The 25,677-nt window shown below is 37.7% G+C and overlaps 1 protein-coding gene across 1 annotated transcript in view; it reads right to left on the reverse strand.

Annotated features, from left to right (window-relative positions):
- MAN1A1 (mannosidase alpha class 1A member 1) overlaps positions 1-25,677 on the reverse strand; it is a 150,468-nt gene that overhangs the window by 36,148 nt on the left and 88,643 nt on the right. The window contains exon 8 of the mRNA XM_042016271.1: positions 24,579-24,673. Coding sequence (XP_041872205.1) covers positions 24,579-24,673 — 95 coding nt within the window. The remainder of the gene's footprint in view (positions 1-24,578; positions 24,674-25,677) is intronic.

Below are 25,677 nucleotides of genomic sequence, written 5' to 3' on the forward strand. Positions count from 1 at the left end.
TCCAACCTGATCCATCCTATGATATGTGATCACCTAGCAAAGGGAGACAAATGGCAGCCAAAAGGATGATTCTGAGAGGCCATTTTCATAGAGTATCTAATGTTCCATGCATTATTTAGGATTGCCACATCTGAGAATACTTTCATAAGAATAATTTTTTGGATTGCCCTGAATGGAACCATTTGTCAATGTGTCACAAAAAAAAAAATGAAGAGTCGCTTCTTCTCTTCCCAGAAACCAATGATGATCATTAGACACACATTCCTTCCTAACAACTTGCTGAGAGGCTAAATCCAATTTTACAGACCACACTGGGGGAGTTAAAGGATGATTTGCTGTTAATACTTTTTAGAAGAGATTCCCTTCAAACTCCTGTGCTACATCTTTCTCCTTTTAGTACTGCAGCTAAGAATGCTAATAAATTATGCTGTATGATTTGATTTATTAAGAAGCTGTTAAGAAAATTTTTAATTAGAGGTTCGTATTTTAAAACAAAATTAAAAAACAAACCCAACTATGGAACACACAGGCAATGCTTGCTAAAGTTTCAACTGCTCTATTTGATAAATTACATGCTCTAAAGATTTTTTTTTTTTTTAAATTTACTTCTTTCTCCCCCACCACCAAAAGTACAATATATAGGATCTTGGTTTAAGGACTTGTTTTGACAAGCACTGAAACTGATGATTTATTTAATGCTTCAAAAATATTTAATGTGTTTTTGTTTTCCCCATAACTGGAAAATCATCCTTACACTTGTTTGAGAGCAGAAAGAAAGGTACAGAAATCCCATGTTTGCACACACCACTGGCACTCAAGTCTTCCACCAAGTCTTGGGGTGGGAGCCACCAAGGCAGGGTCAAACTGAGGAATCTGTGACAGGACTTGCACAGTAACTGCGTATTTCTAGACCCAGTAGCAAGTGTGAATATCTTCTTATCCAACTTCCAGTAAAGGACAACTAACTTTTTGCAGGCTTAAGTGGTCCCAGAATCACCCAAGGCATCCAGACTCCTGCTGGAGCTCTGACTTTTCCAAGGTATCCCTTCTCTGAGAGAGGAAAATGATTACAATTACAATCTGGTCAAGCACCTCTCATTCACTGTCTCGACAGCTGGAGACAGCTGAAAAAGAAACTGAAAATCAGCTAGCAAGCCTACAGGGTAGTTTTTGACATCTGTTTTATTCCTCATTTTAAGAAGGATCATGTAGACAAATTTTTACAGCTGGTTAGTTTTTCAGCTGTGACAATAAAAGTGTTAACTACTGCCCTTGCCTAACCACTGCCCAGCTGGCAGCTTCCTGCTCAGCCCAGCTGCCCTCTCTGAAGACTGGCTGATATTAGCCATTACCTGGCGAGGTGATCTCTAGGGATGCTGATGTAGCAGGAGGAGGCAGACACTGAATTAGTGACATCAGCAAGACCAGGAAGAATACTAACACAAGTGGTTACTCAATTTTATGGGATGACAGGAAATAAAAAAATTTCTACATACGTCCGCAACGTCACACAAAACGTGAACGTTTTTTACTGCAACGAGTGAGATAATGAAGAGGTATAGCCTCAAAAGCTATTTAGTTTGAGAACATTAATTCTGTCTATTTTTCTATTCATATAAAGTTATCATTAATATATGCTGATCTCCTGGCCACTTCAGCGATGTCAGTGCAGGAGATGCACACATTCATATTGGAGACACATGCACATCATCATCTGTCTGGAAATGAGAGTAGAAAAATCAGATTGCTGTGGCTAACTGTTCATCATTTGAGAAACTACCAGCACAGCCCCAAAAAGATGCTAACATGAAACTGATTTTAAAACAAGATCCCTGCTTTTCTCCATGAAGTTCATCAGGTCCTTCAAAGGCAATGTTTGTTACATTTTTCAAGAAAAAAAGCTACCCTCCTCCCAGCATTTTTGCCTTTTATCTTTATAAGGAAACATACCCAGAGACCTCTAGAGCTGCCCTAGAATGGTCACCGGCTCTTTACTGTATTTTCAGGCAAAAGGGTAAAATGTTCAAATGTTATCCAGTGGACTGATCTTCACCAAGGTGACGACTCAACAGTCAATTTCTCTTGAAACTGGACAGAACAGAGACTTAAGAGCACTATTAATGTAAAAGCAGAAAGTGAGGAGGTACATGGAGTACAGAATTTCCAGTACCAGCCTGTGCTATGGCCTCTGCCAGGACAGTTCCCCACCTCCCAGAAGGACCAGTCAGCCGTGGAAGACACAGGGGAGGCAAGAGAGTTCTGTTTGCTCCATGTCCAAGTCATTCTACATGAAAGCCCACTAAATATTCTCCATGGTGAAATGTATCTGCTCTTGATTAGGTCAGAGTAGTGATGGCTCCTGGGGAACACTGAAGTGAGAGAACATTACAGTGAATGGAAACAGCAGACAGGGAGCAGGAGGAGCCAAGACCCAGACGGAGACCAAAATGCCAGAGAGAACCAAGATGAAGAGGAAACAATCTCATCTGCCTCTGGAGAGCAGCAGAGAATAAGCAGAGGCCAGTGAAATTGCCTGTGGGAAGACCATGCTTTACTGTATGCATTGAAGTCTGACAGCTGCTGAGAGTAAAAATAAATCACCTCCTCCATGGGCTCCAAAAGCCACCAGACACCATCGTATACTTCTTTTGTAGTCTGATACATGGTTTTTGGACATCTGGATCTAGTGATACTGTGTCTATTGATGTTTAAAATAATCAGAGTATCTTATTTTTACAAAACAGTTCATTCAGACTGTTGGGCTGCTTTGTTTACATCAAATTCCTGTAACATTTCTCTGTGGAAAAAGACTGAATTTCTTTAGGATTTTATAGGCAGGGTTTGTACAACCCTTTCCTTATGGCTGTCTGCCCTGTGACACTTCTCACATTACCAGTGCTCTAAAGGGGCATCAAAGCTTGTGGAACTGGCACTCTGTGGCAAACCAACAGAGCACTAAGCTTACATCTACATGCCCACATGGAGGAGTATGAGAAAGGGACAGACAATTAGTAGTGAGGCATTACATGATCTGAAATATCACTATGACACATGTCAAGTGTTTAGAGGTAATTTTCAGTATCACCATCTAAAACTGTACTAAAACTGTACTTGTTATAGTTATTTCTGATAAAATAGATCAGAACTGTTATTTCTGATAAAAGTTATCTGAGCACAGCACAGACCTACATGTCTCCCACAACACACTAATGAATAAACGAAACAATTCATGCTTCCTATTACTTTACATACTAAGGTTTAATTAATCAATTCCAAAGGCTAAAAAAGCAAGAGGGAATAGAACACAACAGAGCAACACTAGAGATAATAAGTACTAGCATGGACTACTTTTAATCAGGTCCCCAGAGAGAAGTGAAAATACAGGAAATAAAAGTAATGAATGGAGTTTCACAGTTCTGCCATCCATGTGATAAGTTAAGACAGAATAAAATAAGGTGGTATTAGAATGAAATTCCCTGCTGTAGCAAGTGGTGTAGCTCAGTGTTACTGACAGTCAAAAACCTTACAAAGCCAAACCCAAAGGAAAAAAAACATCCTAAGCAAAGCAAGAAAAAACTAACTTCTGCTTCTCAGAAGCAGATTCACTGGGCAGGAAGATAATTAAGAATTTCGAAGAGTCTATGAGAAACACCATTTATCTCTGCTTTTGTCCTCTCTACCAAGCCTTATAACACTAAAAGACAAACTAACTGCTTAATTATAAAGCTTATTTCAGAACTTCACATCTCACATTAAGACTGCTTGCTGCCTTAAAACCACTGTAGCCATGGCATTTGGCACTCTTGATATACTTTAGTCAGTACATCCCTCTGTAAGACTCTGCTCCCTGTTCTGTATTACTTTTCCAGCATTCAACTTCTAGGTTATCCTTTCTTTTCTCCTGAGGATTTGCTATAAAACCTCTCGCCTGATCAGTTCATTAACTTCTGACTTCAGTTAGTTTCTATCCCACATCAGAATTCCTTTACTAGTAACTGATGTTCAAGTTTCACTAAATTGTTCTTTTGCTATATCAATTGCATTGCCCAAGTGCAAAGAAATGTCATTAACTTCCTTTGTCTGTAAAATAATTTGTTATGAGGATGAGTGTTGAGCAGTTTGCATTTGGAGGTGACTAGGTAACAGAAATAGGGTGGAGGATTGGTGTTAAAACCCAGAAACTCCCTTTCTTCTTTTTTCTTCTCAAGTGTTTGTTGGGCCTTTTTTTTTGGCTGCTCTCTTCTTTTCTGGCTCCCCAACTCTCCTCTTGCTCTCCTGGTCAACCTCCTTGTTATGAAATATCCTTTCTTTTACTGACAGTCACTAGAGATCAAGCTGTCTCCACACATCCTCAAATGGAAGGCAGAGACATGTGTCTGATGGAGATCCTGCAACAGCGGCCCCCTCCAGTTCAGGCTAAGGACACTCATAACCCAATCTAGGGTATCACTGTACTGAAACATTGTGAAAACAATGCTTTCTCTATCAGAAGGGCTGTAGTTAGTTTTTAAAAAAAAAACCACTGATGATCTTCTGGACAGGACAAAATCCCAGTATTTGGTCTTTTCAGTCTGATGAGGACTTAAAAGAACAGGTAAAGATTCAAAGCACCAAAGCATAGATGGCAAGTGACAGCTATATGTAATTTCTCTGCCACTAATTTCCACTTTCCCACTTTCTGGTACTAATTTTTAAGTACCCAAAATAATATAATCTCAATCTCAGTCATTTTAAATATATCTGTATCATTGTTGTCTATACAGTTCATATGCATTCCTTATCATCAGGTAGTAAATCTAAAAAGTGGATTTAATCTTTTGCTTCTCTGAACTCAATTAGCTCGTATTAGCTTCTCATGTCATGAAAATATTTTATGTGGGTTCACAGTCATTCAGGTTAAAAAGTCTTTCAAAGGATCTAGTCACATTTATTGTGCTTGATGCCGTCTGTGGAGCCATTAAATGCTTGAATCATAGAATCAAAATTATTACACTAACTGCATGACTCCGTTATTAAAAATAATGGGCTGACAAGTTGCAAAGGTCTGTTTCAAGCCGCTTTGTAGCTACCAGTCATTGCAAGGAGCCTACGTCAAAGGCTTGCTGACTGACAGTCAATTATTTCTCCTTCTAATACAGCTGCTGGATCAACAGTGGTTTCAGATACTGGACAGCTTGTCACAGGACTTGCAGCTGTGATATTCATCGGATATTAACATTAACTTAACAAATGCTGTAAATTACACTTGCATATGCATTTGCGGATATGTGTATCAATCTAAACATGTACAATACAGAGACACCACTGTTGTTGAGGGAAACCTCTCTTCAGTATCTGCTGTCACAGATGCTGTGACAGCTGTATGAAACTCTTCTGAAATGGCATTCTGGTTCACTGAAAGGGACAGCTTCCCCAGATTAAAAAAACTGAAGTAGTCTTTTTCAGACTAGTGTTTTGAAAGACATAATCCATTTTGACAAATGCTTTAAGAAAAGTATAAATGTCCTCTTCTTCCAGTCTGCTTCAATCTTCTTGTTTCTCTTTACCCACACATTGCTGTGTCATATAAATCCATTTGTTCTGGGATCAGATAAACATTTGTTTTTCTCAGTGCCAGTCACTAAGGCCTTGATCCTTACTCATAGCCAACAGAAAGACCAGTGGTCGCTGTAACAGGCACTGATCAAGCATTAAAATCCTGTAGCTGTCATTAAAACTGTTGCAGAGACAGTAAGTTAATACGAATGCAGGGAATCCCTGCAGCCAGACTGAAATACCAGTATCACTGTATAAATCCTTCCCATTAATGCCATTCAGATTTGGGGACTGAGAGCTGGTTCTCTTTCTAAAAATCAGTAATACAATGTAAAAAAACTTTCTTTTCCCAGCAAATGACACATTTGCTTATGCAGTTTTGTCCTTGAATGCCTACTAACCATATAAAAATAAAATTGAAGTCAATACTTTTAGGAAGTACTTACATGCAATTTACATCCTCTTCCCCAACTTTATACATTTATAGAAAATACATTTTTTCAGTATAATCCAGGCAATTTAACAATAAAGAGCCATCCCTATTTTTCTCAAATGACATTCGTTTCAGGCATATCACTAGGCTAGAGGAAGTTATACATGGTATTTATCAGGTTCTGATTCTGAATGTTATGCTTTTGCTCCATGTTTAATAAACACTAAATTTTATTTTATTGGATCACATGTTTATAAGTGAATCAAGACCATCACTGTTCGTATCTTCACAGAAAATCAACCAATGGCTAAAATATGATCAAATTCATTAATTAAGGTATGATCAAGAAAATTTTCTACTGTATAGCAGGCAAATGAAAAAAAAAGCCACAAACAAACCAACAAAACCCATATAAATCTAATACACACCTGATTTTCACCTGAGGAAATAACCCTATTCAATTTTTCCTGTGATAAGAGTTTCTATTATCAGTTATTCAACTGTGTTCCACCTAACCCTGAACTTCATCAGTAGTCTACTTATTATTACTTCAAGCAACAAATACCTTTACACAGCTGCTGCTCATCTTATAGATGAGCTACTTACAAGAAACCAATGATGCTGACTATCTCAGTTGACAAGGCACATCTTAATTCTCACATATGTACTAAAAATTCTGTACCAGGATGATCTGAATACACCATAAAGAAAAGACGAAGAAATTAAAAAGGACAAACATTACCTCAAAAACTCAGGAAAGCCAGATTAGTCAAGACTTGTATTTTTAAAGAAAAATTAATCTTGTTTCATAACCTTTTTGCAGTATTAAATTACAATATTATTTCACTACAGTAAATATCCTGAAGAAGGAAAAGAGTTTTCCATCCAATTACTTAACAATCCAGTAGAGCTGAAAAAGGCTGAAAGATGTTTGATACCCTGGTAGAGCAGAAAATGAGAAGTACCAAACATTTTTCTAAAAGTACTTAAAAATGCAATCACAATCCATGCACTACTACTCATGGCCACATTTAAGATATTCCTTGGAGGATTTTGTAAACCAGAATATCAGGTAATAAAGGACCTGGCATCAAGTAGTCAAATAAGCTTTTCTTAACAGTAATGGGATTTTAATCAATACAATGAAAATAATATAATAAAGGATGAAGTGAAATAAGCATGAAGAGATTACTATTTAAAGTAATAGAACAACAAAAATGCTCAGAAAAAACCCCCACACTTCTGGAACCCTGCTGGAGACAATATGTGTACTTTTTGTTCCTGCACACCATGTTTCACCAATCACCTTGAAAAAGCTTCTGCATATTAACAACATACAGAGGGAAAGTAAATTGCTATTTTTCTTTTATAAATTATCAATGAGAACAATGATGATACAGTTTCATAAAGCATTTAATAAAATTGTGTTTCTGTCCCAATTCCAGCAAAACAGCAAAACATTTGGTCAAAGGTTTTAAATGTTTTTTGTAATCCCTCACTGCTCTTGATGGCTTTAGTGAAAGAATCAGTATTTTAAGGGTTTTTTTTTTTTCCCCTGCCCTTTTTTTCCTTTTTTCCTTTCTGTATTTCTAGCTGTAGACTGGAATATTATGCCATGGAATATCTTGCAAGAACTGTCACGAAAGAAGTACCATATTTGTTTTTCCAGTACAAAGAATATCATGTCTGGAATGCAATATATTCTGGATAAATATGGCATATTGTTTAGTCTTTTTGACACTTCTGAAAGATAATGTCACTCAAAAGAAGTACTTTTGGTAATGCGCACAATTGTCTTCAGTACCAGAGAGACCTTGAACTCAAAAGCCACCAAAATAAACTACCTTTAGGTCTATTATGAGTAACTTCTTGACTCATTATATTACATATTTGGGAGTATGAGAGCAACACACTGGCCCAAGTCAAAGTGATCAGAGTAAATAAAAAAACTGAGATGACTCCCCTTTCTCACTCCTGCCTCTTTCAGGAAGGCAGATTCCCAAAGGGTGTCTTCAAGGGCCAGCAACCAGAGTCCAAATTTCTTTGATGTGTGGGTGAATGCAGGGATGGAATATAGAAGGCCAGGCTCCCTCCTCCTCCCTAGCAGGCAAGCATGAAGAACCACCTCTGCTACAGCTGTGGTCTCCATGGACAGCAACACGTCTTTTTCTAATCATCTGAAGTACCTAAGACATGTTTAGGCAATTCATGACCAATTAACAACGTACCAATCTGCCTCACAAACAAAGTTTACTTCCTCAAAAGTAGGCTTGTGAATTTGTACTACTCATGAAAATCTCAGATGCCAGTAAACCTTAATCGTAAAACAGGCTGAATATTCAAATGACATATTTAAGCCTTCAAAGACAAGCCCAAAAGCTATTAGCCATTAAAACAATGCTGGCAAAGTTAGTCAAGCAAAACTCAATTAATTTATGAAAGGAATTCTGGGTAAAAGAGAAAACAGTTAATTTGTGGCCTCAGTAGAACACTAAGACATGATGTGAAACAACATTGCTGAAAGACTGTTCTAATGCCTGTTAGAAAATGTTCCTTTGAAAAGAACGAAAATCAAAATGATAAATTTTTTAAATCTTCTTTGCTCCAATAGATTTCATTACCTAGAGAGGTGGCTGTATGACATGAAATGGGCAACCTGAAAGGTCAACCGAAAAGACTGCCAGAGTTGCTGCACCAACCACAATTTGCTAGGATGTATTTAAAACACATGAGCCTGTCAAGACTAAGAATTGAATCAAGACACTTGCATTAATGGGCTTTTGACATACTAATACTCAATTTTCTTATACTACACAGAAACTGCACAACATGAACACCATTACAAGATATATAGCATATGGATACCATTAAAGCTCAATTATAAGGAATACTTGCTCATTTATTTCTCTAAGCACTACTGCAAGGAATGTAGCAGCAGTTTCACAGATGTCAAGTGGAAATAGTAACCTTTCATTTAATTTGCTGAAAGATTGTTCCCTCCTATTAACTAATTTCCTCCTAAAGATGTGTCAGTGTTATAACAATAAAAACGTCATTTTAACATGAAGTTTAAACCAGTGAAGGCAAACTGCTGGAACAAACTACTTAGCTGTCTTGCTAACCTCTTTTTATTTCCTTCTCAATAGGTCTCACACTAGCCCATCACATACAAGTCTCATTTTGTCTTTACTCTCTGCTATATGGATTCCTACAGCAACACGCATGTATCTATGGCATTTACTGCTGGGGTTTTATTACTGCTTGTTTAATATAAAACAACAGACTACTCTAGTAAGTCTTTTAAAATTATATTCGGTTATACCACATCCTTCAAGCCAGGCCTACTCAATTAGGTTATGGTGTGCTACAGTGTCAAGGTCTGCTCATTAAAAAGAAGGAAACACAAGGACATTCAGTTTTAATGTGAGATTAGAGCGAGAACACCACATATTTTGGATGTTGGCTAGGTGCATCCACCAAACTCAACACTCACAAGAGAGCCCACATCTGCCAATTGGATAAGAAGTCACACTGAATGTTTTCCCCAACATAAAGACATGTTAGTGAGCTCCTACTCTTCTCCCTGTCCTTACAAGAGTCTGCCTGTAGTGAGCTAAAAGTCAGTCAGAGCAGAACACAATAATGAAAGCATTGCTCATTGGGTTATTCATTCTTAAGGTTGACTTGCCAGGCTTTATGTCTCTACTCTCTTTGCTACTTACTCTACGATAATCATTCCAAAATTATATGGCAATAGTAGGGAAAAAAAGCAGCAGAGTCAGCCTACACAATGTCAAATTGGCCCTGTGCTCTTCAATATCCTCATAAATGACTTGGACACAGGTCTGGAAGGGATGCTAAGCATGTTTGCAGATGATACAAAACTGGGAGGAAGTGCTGACTCCCTCAAAGGCAGGGAGGCCCTGCAGAGAGACCTCAACATATCAGAGGACTGGACAATCAGTGACCATATGAAGTTCAAGAAGGGAAAGTGACGGATTCTGAACCTGGGATGGGGCAACACTGGATGTATGGACATACTGAGGAATGAGAGGCTGGAAAGCAGTGCCTCAGGAAGGGACCTGGGGCTCCTGGTTGACAGCAAGTTGTACATGAGTCATTGTGCCCTGGAAGCCAGGAGGGCCAGCCCTGTGTGGGGGTGCATCAGGCACAGCATCACCAGCCAGGCAAGGGAGGGGATTGTCCTGCTCTGCTCTGCACTGGAGTGGCCTCACCTCGAGTGCTGGGGGCAGTTCTGGGTGCCACAATATAAAATAGACATTGAGCAAAAAGAGAGTGTCCAAAGGAGGGCAACGAGGATGGTGAAGGGACTTGAGAGGAAGCCACATGAAGAATGGCTGAGGTCACTTGGCCTGTCAGCCTTGAGGAGACTGAGGGGAGACCTCACCACAGTCTACAGCTTCCTTGTGAGGGGAAGAGGAGGGGGCAGACACTGATCTCTTCTCTGTGGTGACCAGTGACAGGGCCTGAGGGAATGGCCTGACAGAAGAATTGAAGTTTTGCAGTTAATATTCCATACCTTTTAATGCTGTGAGGAAAAACCGCAGATAGCTGCAAAAAGCCTTGAGGCATTCATACACATGACTGAATTTGGAGGAGCTTTTGGACATTAGTACCCATGTCAGTTCTGCAACCACCCATTTTGTCAGCACAGCTGAATGAGTTACAGCACTGGATATCATTTAGGGTTATATTTTACCCTACATATCTACAAATTAATACTTTAATGTGTACTCTTTGTCAGTTGTAATATCTTGTAGTACATGAAAGCACACAAAAATAGTGCAGCTGATCTAACTGAAAGTTAGTGTGATCAAACTGATTTAGAGTACTTGACTGCCTAATCCACCACAGAATGACTACAAAGAATACATAAGACACTTAAAAAAATCTCCAGCTCTTTCTCCAAACAGCTGCATGTCATATAACTACTCTTATTTTGCCATGTGCAAACTGAGCTTTATTACTGCAAATGCTCATGAAAATTGTGTTACATTGGTGACTTCAAAGGAAAAAATCAGCAAATTTGAAAATAAAACAATTTAGAAACTTAGGATACCGACAAAATGGTTTGAAGCAGATTCAAACCATTCAATTATTCGAACAATTAAAATATGAATTATTTTCAACCATGTGTCTAAACAGAAAGAAAGCCAAATTCACTATATTCTTTATTAATTTCATTTGTTCCGAAGTAATTTGTTCAATATAACTAATGCAATAAACTACAGTACTGCCTAATTGTTAATTTTGAAATGCAAGCTAGTTTATTCAATGAATTTTTTTTTTTTTTTTTTTGATATGAAGAACAAAACAGAATATTTCAGGGTTGCAAAACCACTGATATGCCCCTGGCTGCAAAACACAAATCAATAGCCAGCATGAGATGGTGACCACCACCATGCATTATTCACTGTCATTAATGTCAACCACAAACCTCAAGATAATTTTCAAGTTCCATACTTAGTGTTTGATTTTTTGTGATTGTTTTGTTTGTTTGTTTGGGTTTTTTTGTGTATCTGAGAGCTATGCATAAAGCAAAATCAATATGAGATCTGCATGAATCTTGCTCTCTTCCATTAAACCAACAGAATTTCCTGGTAGATCCCAAGGCTGTTATTTGACTAGAGCCTCAGTAACTCACTCCCCCCCTCTCCCAATCCCTTACATATTTTATTGTCATTATAGAGCAGTCAAATCTCCTCATTTCTGCTTAAAAGATTTGATTTGGCTGGCTCTCTGCTCAGATTGAGCTGGATCAAACAAAAGACATAGATGGCTTTGCTTCACTTAGTTATCCAAAACCAGGTTTTGATCCCCACATGGCCTGAGAACAAGCAGGTCAACGGTGCCAAGCAAATATCCACTTCTAGGCACTTTTGCAGTTACCCACAAAACACAGCACAGCAAGTAGGGAAGACTGGAAGAGATACTGAAGAAGTTCAACTCCTGAGCTGACCTAACCTACTTAATGAAGACACCCACATTGACTCCCTGATTTAATTATTCACAAGCCCTTAGGCATAACCTGCCCACCATTTACCTATCAGTAGTACCTGGTTTGGACTCTCCAGCTAATGCTTTCTTTTAAAGGAATCAATAACCTAGGGAACAAAAGCGTATGTCTGAGAAGTGAAAAACCCAAGCCTGCTAAATTCCTGGAGAATGTCTCAAGTACTACAAAAAAAGCTCTTCTGGCATTAAATGCTGTCCATCTTCTGTTGAAATTGTGTCACAAAACAAGCAAAAGGGCAAGATTCACTGGACTGAAAACTCCTGGCTTTTGGTCTCCCAGAACACCTTCTCTAATGCATTCCTAATGAAAACTTAAGCAACAACAAAATTCCTAAAACAAGACAAGAAAATTCCCCAGAAGTCTTACGCAAATAAATCAGGTGGCTTTAACTATCTGTTCATTGTGTGACAGTGTGAGGATACTGAATAGTTTTACACCATTTCCAGTTTCTGCTCTACAGAGATGCTTTGTGCTTTTTCCCAATCACTTGTTAAAAATAAGACTAAACATAAACCATATTGAGAAGATTACAATTCTTTGTAGATTTTAGTAGATCAGATTTGATAGTAGCAAAACCAGGCAGTCTGCTTAAGAGCATTTTCTCTTATCAATTCTGCTGCTAGGATTCTAGTTGTAATTTTTGTTCAGTATCATTTGATTTCCTAACAGACAAGAGGCTCTGAGCATGGGGTGACCCACAATAACCTTCACGCCTCATAAAGAAAGCAAGAAGGACACAAATACTCTCCCCTTCAAGTCACCTTGTCATGCTAATTCAACACACCTAGGTAATTTCTATTTTCTCCTTGCATTTCTGAAAAACATTTAGGGATAGGTTATGAAAAATGCCAACTAGTATGACCATTACAGTAATTGCATTGGTTACCTTTATTAATTTTTCAAAATTAAGTCAATAAGATTTTTAGTAACACCATTATATTACTTGATTAGTTTTGAAAGTGATTATCATAAGAACTCTATTTAATTGGAAGCATCTCAATTTACAGGATACATTAAATTCTCAGTAGCATTTTAAGACGATTCAACATATGCAGGTCAATTACCAGTAATCACCATTTCACGCAACTGCTTCAGAAGAAATTTCAGTACAACACTGGAAAAGAATAAAAGATGGTTCTAAAAATTACAACTGAGCCTCAGTTCTGAAAGATAAAGCTGAACTTCAGCTCAGGTTATTATAGTAAAAGACCATCTCTATGCTGTTAAAACCATCCTGAAATGCTAAAGATTATAAAAATCTGAGCAAAGATTAGTGAACAGTTGTCTACCTTAAAACAGATGATGATTATTTGTCAGGACTGCCAAATTACTGAAATGCACTAACTGCACTCATGACCAGCTGCACATTAATTACTAGATTAGAAAGTTGTAATTAATTTTCTTAATATCACTACACTGCTTTTCTTCCTTGAGTTAATAAAAACAGATTGCAATCAATCTTTGTTAATTCAAGCTGCAGAACATAACTGCTGTAGCTATTTCCATATGTGAAGAACACTGCATGCACAGTTCTTGAAGTAATACCCTGCCTAGAAGCTGAATCTTCTGACATTTTAATGAAGTCTTGTAATAAGGCAAATAAATTATAAATTATAATTTGACTTAGTATAGTTAGTAGAAAAACTACAAAAGCTTGAAAAAGAATTATTAAAGAACCTTCTTAATGACAAAATTTAGAAGTGGATACTGTGTTCCAACATATTTTGAACTGGAAAAGAGGGTTTACTCATAGTTGCATGGCTGAAAACAACTGCTGAGACTTTTAAAATTTCTTCATCAACTGACTGTCATTAGAAACCATCAAAAGTGCTCCAGACCTTTGCACACATTGCAAGAAATTTTGAGAACTAGTAAAGGAAAACAACTTTATAGAGATACAGAGTAAAGTTCACCAAAGTTCTCATCAAGAGCCTTCAGTTATAAATACAGCAAAGATAATTAAAGCAGCATTCAAACAGCATTTATTCTCCTGTGCGCATATCTGCACTAGTAGCAAGAGGTGTTTTTATAAGATGGAAAGGATTATTCATGTAAAATCACTGCGCCGTTTTTTCATTTTCCATTAGGCCCAAAAGGTGGTTTATTTCTCCAGCCTCATTACTGCTTAAAGTGTATATTTTTTTTTCTCTTAACTTCCCTTCCTTTGTAAAAGATGAGTGTAGAAATATGAGAATTATGACCTCGTGGCATCCAAAGTGTTTTAGACTATTCTATTTTGATCTAATAGAAGTCTTCACATGGTCAGCTTCAGCATCATAAAGGGAAGAGCAAATGTCAGCAACAAATGATGGTTGAAAATATTTTTTATTTATTTATTTTATTTATTTCACAATGTTTGTGATTTTTAATGTTTCTAAAGTCTCCTGGGGAATGGTAAAGAACAAGTAATTTTGTATTTGTGAAAGACTAGAGATAAGAAAAGGGATTTTAAGAGAATGTATAGCCTTCAGCAGCAAAAGCAGATACAGGCTTTGTGTTATAAATTTTTTTCTCCCAAACTTCCCTAGAGGAGCCCAATTTGCCTTACACTGCTAAATGTTATAAACATTTTTTTAATATATATATATATATATCTGTAAAACATCTCTAAGTTTGTGTTAAGGTATACATACACACCCTCCTCCACCCACAATGTACACCAAAATACACATAGGCTTGATTATCACTCTTTCCAGAATATTGAAGTGCTTCAATATATTTAAGACGTTAAGGAACAATGTATTAGATTATACACTAGAACAAATAGGATTTATGGATCAACTCTTCCGTAAAGCACCATACCTTAAAGCAGTAACTTTAGTATATGTCCTTTTGGGGGACTGCAGAGAACCAATCAACTAGGTGACCTCAAGAACATTAGGGATGTAGGAAGCAAGGAGGTAAAGAAGGAGGGATGGAAGGGGGAATGGAAGAGAGGAAGGGAAGGAAATGAGTAACAGTCTGCCCAGAAGTCTCAGAAGACATATGTGAAACAATATTTGGTACAATTCCCAAATACTAATTTTCCCATGCTATCAAATAGAAACACCTGGAAAAAGACTCAGAGAAGCAACCCATAGATCTGGAAAACATAATACATCCAGGATTCAGATTCCTCTTGTGGAAGATGAGCAGGCAAGGACAGAATCACAGTTCAGTAGAAAAAACTATTAGAGCTGAAAATGATCACTGGTGTGCTTCTCCTCCAAAATAAAAATGGATTAGAAGAGGGGAGCAAGCATGGAAGAGGAGTAGCAGGGTTAGAAAACACACAGAGCAGGATCAAAGACAGATTGCAAGAGTTTTGATTTACAGAAAACATACTACAAAAAGGCACTGGATGATCTCAGAACCTTGTACTAAAACCTTGCAACTTAGATTAAAGATCTGGATGTTTAAGAGACACTATGAGAAACAACATAGCTGTTTTCCAACCAAAACCTGTGCTGTTACATCTAGATAACTAAAAGTAACAAACACAGCATTACAGACGTCTGTTTTTAATGCTGAGATTACAGTTTAAAAACAATTAGGTGTTCTGTATTCAGCTGGGTGTATGAAGCTGGTCAAAAAGCTGAGAAAATCCAAGTAATGATCAGTAATTATGCAAGCAGAGAAGAAATTAATACTTCCATCACTTAGGATTCCTGAAAAGACAGAAGACTCTTCAATTCTCACCAAATTTTAAGCACAATTGAACTATTAACAAATAATAAACTTTTGTTTCTGTTAAAAGCTAAAGCAAAAAATGAATCTGCATGAATGTTCTTATTATTCTGAAATAACAGACTGATTTCTAGGGGAAAAAAGATAACCTATTTTATTCTGATTTCTTATTTTAATGTCAATCTAAAAGACTAAATGGAAAATTGTACTGCAAGAGTATCTGACATATCCATGAAAACACATATGCTGTGAATTTCAGAATAACAGAAGATGTCATAAGCAATTATGAAGTCATCTTAAAATTAAGCATGCTTATAAAGATGGCATAACACACACCCCTCAGCACTGGTATAATGAAACTGAAAACCACAAAATTCAAGTTTCACAGTATTAATAAGATTATGGAGTGCTAAAAAGAGAAGTTAAAAATTCAGATAAGTAAAACTGTTATTTGTGATACCCATGATGCACTGGACCTGTGTCAGTTGCCAGCAGGGTTTCGGCTGTCCAGCTGAGAGGACACAGTTTGGTGGAGGTTAAGGAGAGAGCCTCTTGTATCAGCAGCAGTAAGAAAACATAAAACAATGAATACAGATTTACCAATACATACATCTATCTATGTGTTTATCTGAAACAAAAGATGTACTTCAAGAAGTATCCCTTTTTCAGCAGGAAAAAAAAAATACAGTATTCTTTGAAGATAACAGCAGAATCTGTTCTCAGAAACGATATCTGAAAAAATGCAGTTAACAACTCCTGTTCATGCTCACCATTTTAGGATGGTAAGAATACAGAGTAACTGCAGTCAGCTATTTGCTTGGTCAACCTCAATCCTTATTATCTACCACATCATACAGATGCTTAAACCACTGTAGGAAAAATGCCCAAACAACCCCACACAGCCGAGAATTTAACCAGGTAGAAGTATCAAAGTAATTCCAGCTAAAATACACAAGCAAAGCACTTTGCAAATGCCTGCTCTCCCCTTCTCATGGTCATTTCAGGATTACCCTAATGAGAAATGAGTCACAGATTTTGCAGGCAAAATCCTGCAAATGTACACAGGTTATAACAAATACATAAAGTAAACAACTCATAAGTGGTTTTATAATTTGCCTGTCGGAAAATTCTTAGGTGGAACAATCCCAACACAACTATCATTTTTAGATGATCTGTTTTTTCTGAGGTGACTTGAACTGTGGTGGAAGCGACTGAGAAGTACTTGTGCTCATTTTATTTATTTAATGAAACCTGTAGTCTCTAGGAACTGATTCCCTTCCCTCTGAAGGAAGCCTCTTTCGACAGTAACATTTTGTCTAGTGTAGGATTTAATATACACAGATGAAAATTAGGTCATACACGATACAAGCAATTAAAAGGGTAATGATCTTTAACCAAGTGGAAAGATTAATGTGCCTACACTCAGGTGTCAGCGTTCCCACCACAAGCAGTATAGACCAAGGAAAAGCAGCCCAGCGGGCCAGGCCCTGGGCACTTGATTTCAGGCAGGATAACTGCTCCTCAAGCTGCTTCACAGTGCCTTTGCAGTGTCCCACTCCAGTGGGAGCTTGTGCCTGTGTACATACCAACGTGTCTCATCTGGCACTGAGCCTCATCCTGCACATGTTCACAAACAACTCCAACTCTCAAATAGGTCTGGCAATTCAACACTAAGGGTTCCCTTGCAGCTCCTAGGCAACGGAAAGGTATGGTATACAAATAACTCCTGATTACCTGCCAATATCAAGGCGATAATAGCACTTATCCAGCTAAAGCAAGAGCATGAGCAACAACCTTAGCCATATGCTAATTTATAAAATCCTATTTTCAATAAATGAGATTTCAAAAACTTGCAGGGGAGCAAGAATGGTTTTAATTCTTAGGAAGCAAACTGAGGATCTGATGCAACTTTCCCACCCTATGTCACTGCATTTCAGTGAAGGACTGCTCACAACCAGACTGGTAGGAAATTTGATGTCCCTGCTTGGTACATGCTACCTATTGGCATATGCCATAGGTGACTGGAGTGAACTTCCTAGTCCTGATTTCTTCTAGGGCAAAACACAAAATAGTTCAACCGTCTTATCCTCCCCCTTTCCAGCACAGAAAACCTTTATATCTTCTTTATAAATAACATACCAAAAAAAGCAATTTCCCATTTTTTCAAGCCATCAAGACAAAAGGCTCACGAAGTAGAGCCTCCAGTAACAAGTTGGTTTCTGTGGGACTGTCTGGCAGAAGGTTTGTTTTGTTTTGTAAAACAACATTAGCTATTGCTAGCACCACAGAGATCTATAAAGTGTTTGTAATCGTACATTTTGTGCTGAGGAATACCATTACTAATACTCACACAAGCTTTTATGGAGATAAATAATATGATAATTATGAACTTGCAAGTATCTATACTCATTTTACATTGAACTAATAAACTGTGGGGAAAGAGTGTTTAAACTTAGAATCTGGGACTAGAATCTTTCTTTTGGCTATAAAGAAAGCACTTAAACTGAGAAGGATATTTTTCAGTAATAATAATAGGTCCCAAATTCTTCCTGTGTTATTGCCAGAGGGCAGCCTCCCACACAAATTCTGCATTACAATATTGAATTGAAGCTGCTATTTGAGTAATACAGCCTATCATTATGGGCTATCACCAAAATAATATTTTTCTTGGTTCTTTTTCTTTCTCGACAAAGAGCCACATTCCTTGAACTATCTCATGAAATTTTTGTGATATTATTATAAATGAGATTTTTTTACATTGCTTAATGGTAAATCAGACATCACCACAGGTCAAATATACTGAATATTGAACATAAAGCACTAGTCATACAATGCAGAACTAGCTACTCATTTCAGGTGAGGTGATGACACAGCAAGGAATTTCAGATGAGGTAAAGACATGGCAAGGAGTTTGTTTCCTGTGGTGTTCTAACATGTTCTAAAACATGGAAATTTCTAATCTTCTGTTATTTTACATGCATAACTATTTTTCCTGGTTGCTTTGCATTCAATACTGACTCAAGAAATGTAAACTTGTTTATGAATCATGCAATGAACTGAAATGGCTGTGCTGAAAAAATGTACCCTTTGCTGAAATCATCCTTGTCACTAGTTACTTATAAATTAGGATGGAATTAATTTCTTCATCTCAAGATGTTAGTGCTTTCAAATAATTGTGCAAGGTCTTCATTAGTCCATGGAAAGAGATCAGTATGTCCAGACAGCAGATCATTTTAGCCAAAACATATGTTTAACACAAACCAAATAATTTTTAGAGAGGTAAAGTTCAGCTAGGATTACCTCATTGCATCCAGTGCTAATACAAATCCACACTGTGACCCAAATGCCTGAAGGCAAAAGTCTGCTTTCCACTGGTCTGTTTTGCTACAGGGGAAATCTCAGTGTTTAATTCAATATCCAAATCCTTTTTTGTTATTATTACCACTTTATTTCATCAGTGGAGCCATTTGCCAAAACCACACATGCAAAGCCGTTATAAAGGATGTCTGCTTCTTTTAGCTTTTTTTCTTAGGTAATTTTGATTTCTTCCTCTAAAATTATGCCAAAATTAGACAGAAAGGATATAATTAAAGATTTCATCTAAACACAGCTTCTGTATGATCCTACAATAACAAACTGTGCAGACAGTGTAAGTTTTTTCTCTCTAAACTCCCTTTAAAAATAGGTTTATTTTTGCCAAATACAGTCAAACTTGAAGAATAAGCTTTATTTAACTCTGCAGTCTTTTTTAAAAAACATCTAAAATTTAATTTATACACTAGAATTAATAGTGCAAACCAGAAAAATTAAATTATCCATCCTGGTTAAATCTCTGCAAGAAAGTGCTTCTTGTATCACTTGGACAAGTAAAAGCATGAACTTCTAATTCTGTAAAAAAATATAGTATCATACAAACAACTTGCAACAAATATTGCAAAATAATGCATCAGTCAAACAATCACATTTCAGGCATTTCTTACGGTGTAAGACGGAGAATCAAACTGTCAAAAAGGTTTACTGAATTTACATGTCTGGATCCCTTCTTCATTGTATTTTCAAGCTTTCTGAATGCATTAAGATTCCTTTACAAAATTTAAAGGTATGTACTCGTAAGTGCATTGATTATGATGTTTTTTGGAAGATGTCACAGAGCACAAATAGAACCAATTCTATTATCTGCTGAATTCTTTCTTTAAGAGTACTGGAGTTTTTCCAGTGAGGTACCACACACTAAAGACATTTTGAAGACCACAGGAACTCAAACATGTTTTGAAATCGGAAATTATTTTGAAACTTTGAAGTATTTTCAAGCAAATTCTGTTGTTTACAGACCAACATTTCATACCTCCAAAGTGATTGGTTTATTGGCCACATTTCCATGTAGGTGGAAAGCGCTGAGAGAAAAGCTCCTTTAAATGCCTGCAACCTTGAACACTGCCACCAGTAGTCTGAAATACCAGAATGAGTGTCCCATAAGGGAACACCACCTGTGTGTGAGTCATCCTTCCAATCACTGTAGCATTTTAGCATAAAACCCCTCTCCGAAGCAGCCAGGTTCTGCTGGGCAAGCTGCAATGGTGGGGAGAACCATCCTATTTAGCACTGCTGTCACAGAACAGGTATCTTAGCTGGTGGTAAAAAGTTGTTAAAAATAAAAAAAAACTATGGGTGAATTTTTTATTGCTTTTTAAATTTTTTCCAAGTGAGGTAAAAAACTGTTTTTGAAGCTGTGCTATGGGTGTATCTTCTCGCTCTAAATACACATAGTGGCCGCAAGGGCTCAGCAGCTCCCAGAAACTCTTGTTCAAACTGAACACTTTGAGACCTGGAAAGACCTGTGGCATAACTTAACTATGCTGTATAAAATGTAGCAATTTAAAAAATAATAGTAATTTTAAAAGTCAAAGGAGGACCTTGCTTTAAAACCATGCTGACAACATCCCAACGGCATAAATATTGCAGCTCTGCCACTTCCATACTTGGTTACTTACGAATGAGTAACTACATTGTGCAAACAATTTAGCAAGGCCCCTGTTATCTCACTTCATAAAGTATGTTATATTGAATACAACTCAGATCCACTCTTAATGTACAATCAATATTAAAGTGTAAAAGGCAAAGAAACCTGAGCTGACATCAGACACAGTAAACATTCTACATTTATGTCAAGTAAATCTTACCACTCCCTGTGGTTTGATTTCAATACAAATTAATCACATGTATTTCAAACTCCTCTTTTTTAACTTCTGTTAGGCTTCCCTGCCCTGACCCACTCCAGCTACACCTCACAGCTTTTCCTTCTATACAACACTTTCCATGGTCCCTAAAGCCATAAATGCTTTTACATAATTTAGGTTTGTCAGTGAGCCAGAGAAACAGGCTCAGTATCACCCTTAGCCACAACAACACTTATGAACAGGCTGGACATAAAAAACCCCCCCATTTCCAGTTTGTTATGTTTCCAGAAATAAAAATATTATTTACTCCAGTTGAAACTTTTTCATTAAGGCAAGGCATAACTATTTTTCAAAGTTTCAGATGCACTTAAAGTTTATATGCTACATTGATTCTTCATAAAAAGGCAGGCACCTTAATGCCTAACAGTATTGCTACATCACAGCACACGAGGCACAATAAATAACCTTAAAACTACGCAACTGGTCAATGTGTAGAGAGAAAACATTTCATGGAAAATATATTCTTTCATGTAAGAATGCTCCTGGGTTGCTTATTGGCAAGTAGTAATGTGGTCATATTGGAAATCGTGACTAAAAACCAGATACCGGTCTGCTTTGAAAGGGGAAAAAAGTGACATAAAAACAAAATTTCCATCTGAAAGAAAAAAAAAAAGCACAGAATTTTATACTCAGATGTTTATTCCTGATTGATTCAACAGAATAACAACAATCTGGGTCCTTCTCTGTATTTGACAGCTGGGCATCATCCCATAAATACAAGCTCCATACAGCTTCCCCTTTAATAGTTACAGGGGTAAAAATAAATAGATATATTAAAAAAATTATTTGATACTGCAAACTTGATGCAAGTCTGGGTATTTGTTAAGATTACTTAACTCACTAAGCAAGTTATAATTTCATTTTTTTTTCTTTTTATAGATCTGAGAGGTAAATTACAGAAATACAGAACCAATCTGATTGATCAGTCACATAAACTACGTAGAGTTTACAGAGAGAAAGAGAAATGACAGCTTTAGCATGGAGAAGCCAGATTGTCACAGCTTACTAGGAAGAAGAAGAAAAGGATCATGAACGAGAAGTATTTTAAGAAACTGTTATAGCTGGCGTTTTAGAAGTACTGAAGAGGAAATATCTAAACAAAGGATTTGTGTGAGGGAGGAAAATAAATAAGTAAGCAAATAGAGAAATGAAAGTGGCTTTGCCAGTTTGTGCTTCTTATCCCCAAAAATAAAACTCAAACCTGTATGTCAACCCACCTCTGCTTTATACACTTCTTCCTCTGCACCCCCTCTTTGCACCCCTGTTTTCAGCCAGAAAAGTCCACAAGTGCTATACCATGCTATTTACTTAAATAAGCAAATGAGCCATAAAAGGAATTTCAAATTCTGCAGCACAAGCAGAAGTGAAAAACAGATGCTGAAGACGAACTGAAAATACAGGGCAACATCAGAAATATGGAAGTGCAACTGAAACTTTAGAAAGAAAGAAAAGGAAATCCCACTACAAACCACTGATCTAATTACTTAAATTGTACTTTAGAGGCCAAAGGAAGTTCTACAAGCAAACATACTCATGAATTGGCAAGTATTTTTAGCTGAAGAATAGTACAATGAACTTTTTATCATATTTGATAATAAGAGTTCCACAAACAAGACAGTAACTGTCCCATGATCACTAAGTAGTAAGGAAAGAAGCAGGATGAACTAAAACAATGGAAAAGACAAAAAGAATAATACTTCAGGTGGATGTCTTTGGTATGTGAGGAGACAAAAGCACATCTGTATGTTTATACACAGAGGCATGCAAGGAGAGAGCAAGTCTGCTGTGATGATACAGGACAAGCAGAAAAAACCAACTATTTTGTGAAGAACATTTGCAAAGTTAAACAAATACCCAGCTCATCTCTTAATCCAGAAATAGTAATTTAAAAATAACCACTGACACCCATAATCTATTGTGTTTTCCAGTTTGAAGCATAAATCAAAATAAAATCAAATAAAATACTAATGAGAAATGAGGCATATTAGATACACAATGTATGCAGGCTTCAGAGGCTTAGCATTTCCTAAGCCTGGATGACAGCGTATTTGTTTACTCACAGTATTATGGAAGAGTCATCTACTGAAGGTCAAAGCTAGGCAGATGTGCAAGGATTCAGAATGAATAACCAAGAACCCAGCATTTAATGTCATTTTTTCTGCCACAGCAAAGGGAATTATCTCGGCAGAGATCCTCTTTCACTTTTGTGCCAGGTAGGAAAAGAATCCCTTTTGCATTGTTTGCAGCTGACATCTGTGGTGGCCCACAGCAGTTGTTGTGAGAAGGTAGGAACAAACCGTAAAGATCTATCACATAATTTGAACTATATGCAAAGAGGACAGTTAAGGAGGGATTTAGATATGGGCTATATAAAAGACACATTTTCAGCCTGAATACCTTAAGCATGCTTAAATATACTATGTAGAGCAAGGTATTCTTGTGTTGCAATTACAAACATGTTAGGGTTTTGTATTCAGAAGTTTCTCTAACTGCTTAAAACCAAGTAACACACCTAAAGCTGCTGTTCTACTACTGAACTTGTGCAGAACTGACTGAAGCCTGTTGTGAAGAAATTATTAACATGCACGTAAGTGACCAGCCAAAGTCCAAGGATCATCACCAGGCAGCAGTTAATCAGCCCCTTCAATGATGAACAAGTTGAGGAGTCACTAACTCCCTCCTCCTCATGCACACAGATGTGCTTTATCTGGCTTTCTACCTCACTGCTGTTTGAAAGGAAGGTGGAAGATAAGCCTGTCTGAAGTGACATGCCAGGGATTGAAGCAAACACAGCCAATCAAGCAAAACGTCAATGTCCATCCTACTGTGGGGAAAAGGTGCACTCATAAATACAGAGCAAGCAGGGAACAGTGGAAGATGCTGACTGTCAAGGAGGCAGTCACTCAAAAAAACACATCACCAACACATGCACGTGTGAAATTCTTTTTGATTCACTTTCTTGTGATGAGTGATGCTGGGGCTTATTATCAGTATGAAGAAAGCTGATGTGTCCTTACAAATACACAAATACACCCCCACAGGTGTCATTTTCGACATTCTTTGCCGAGCAGTGCAAAGAAACCATTTTCTTTACCAGCACCATAACATAGGTAGCAGTCCTGAGTTGGACCAAGGAATTGCTGACATGTCTGGAGCCAGATAGTGGAGGCAAGAGTGACTTCAGGAAATCAAGCATCTCCTACAGCAAACACAGAGCAGCCTTCAAACCACGACTGCCCAAAGCAAAACCACTTGGGACAGGGTACAAAACAGTGAGTCTCTGGTAGCAGGCAATTCTCTTGTTTCTTGACATGAAGGACATGCTGATACCACATTTGTGAACAGGTTAAAATAAGAGTACAAAGTGGCTAGAAAACTTTCAGAGTAGCACATGTCCTACTGCTCTTAGTCTACCTAAAACAACACTAAAAGGACTTCAGGAAGAGTGATGAGCAACATACTAACTGACAAAACCACAGCCTGTTCTGAGATGAATAAATATATTTCTGTATGCATTCTTCTGTGTGCAACATATATCCACTTAAAATTCCTAATTTAAAATGTAGAACCAGAAAGACAAAAACTGTGCAGCAATTGTAATAGTTCTGTGGCAAAGATAGATTCAACATAACTTTTATGTGCTCTAGTCACCAAAAAGCAGCTGTTTTACCTCTTGATATTAAGCAATGCCCAAGGTATCCCAGTGGGAGTGTTGAAAGCTGGTAGCAATTTCTCTCCAAGCTCCACTGCCTTTTTTCGGAAAACCTGAAAGTTAAGAAGAAACCAAGTATTGGAAAATGCATTGTTGCTCCAAGTAAATTACTTTAGCTAATATCATTATTGAGCATATGGTACAATCCATCTAAGCACAATGAAGCATCCCTGCTCCTTTAGAGTGACATCAAAGGGACGAAGCAGCACAGCCTGTTTCATTGCACCTGGTAAGGAGAGAACTCACACAGCAGGATCACACAGTGACAATGCCCAGACGACCTGCTCCTGGCATGACCACCATCAAACCAGAGCCACCAGTACAGCCAGACCTGATACTGCCGAGCAGGTTACACACTCCTGGCTGCCCCTGCCAGGTGCCCTGTGCTCAGGGAAGGGGCCATGAGCCAAGGATGCTGTTGCATCCTGCCTGGCTGGCCGGCAGATCCCTGCCCCTAGCACCACGTCCTCCTGAAGCGTGGGGATGCAGGCGCAGGAAGGCCACCTTTGCTCTCTCTGAGGTTTATTAACAGGGGTTCAGCATGCTGTGGGAGCCTGGGCTGCATCGCCACACACCTGCTGTACTGCCAATCTGCTGCACGGGCGGTCTGTGACAAAAACACCCCCCCACAGCACCGAAAAAATAAACCCCACACATTTTGTAGTGCTACAGTCTTTATGGACTCAGCTGGCTTATATCCAGAGAGTGTCAGTGCCACCATTAATCAAAAAATTGGAATATACCCCTGCGGACAACTGAGACTTAACTGATATGCAGCATCTAAAGAGTTTCAGCTTTCACTTCAAAAACATGAAGCAGAAAGACCCCAAATGCTTACCATACGCCCACAAGAATGACGGACAATTTAACAAGAGGAACTTTTATGTCCAGGTAAATAGTTAAAAAGCTGGAACAAAGAGGCTTTTGCTTTCCTTCAACTGCCAACTTAGCTCAGGTTACAGTAGCTTTACTGTTTGTGCACTGAGTGCTCTATTTAAGAGAGTTTTTAATTAGAAGCAATATTGTTCCAACTTAAATATAGAAACCTATTTAGTGA

The sequence above is a fragment of the Corvus kubaryi genome, unplaced genomic scaffold, assembly GCF_017639235.1.
Source record: "Corvus kubaryi isolate FWS band 111438036 unplaced genomic scaffold, C.kubaryi_AGA036_p1.0 split3-73, whole genome shotgun sequence".
Taxonomy (NCBI): domain Eukaryota; kingdom Metazoa; phylum Chordata; class Aves; order Passeriformes; family Corvidae; genus Corvus; species Corvus kubaryi.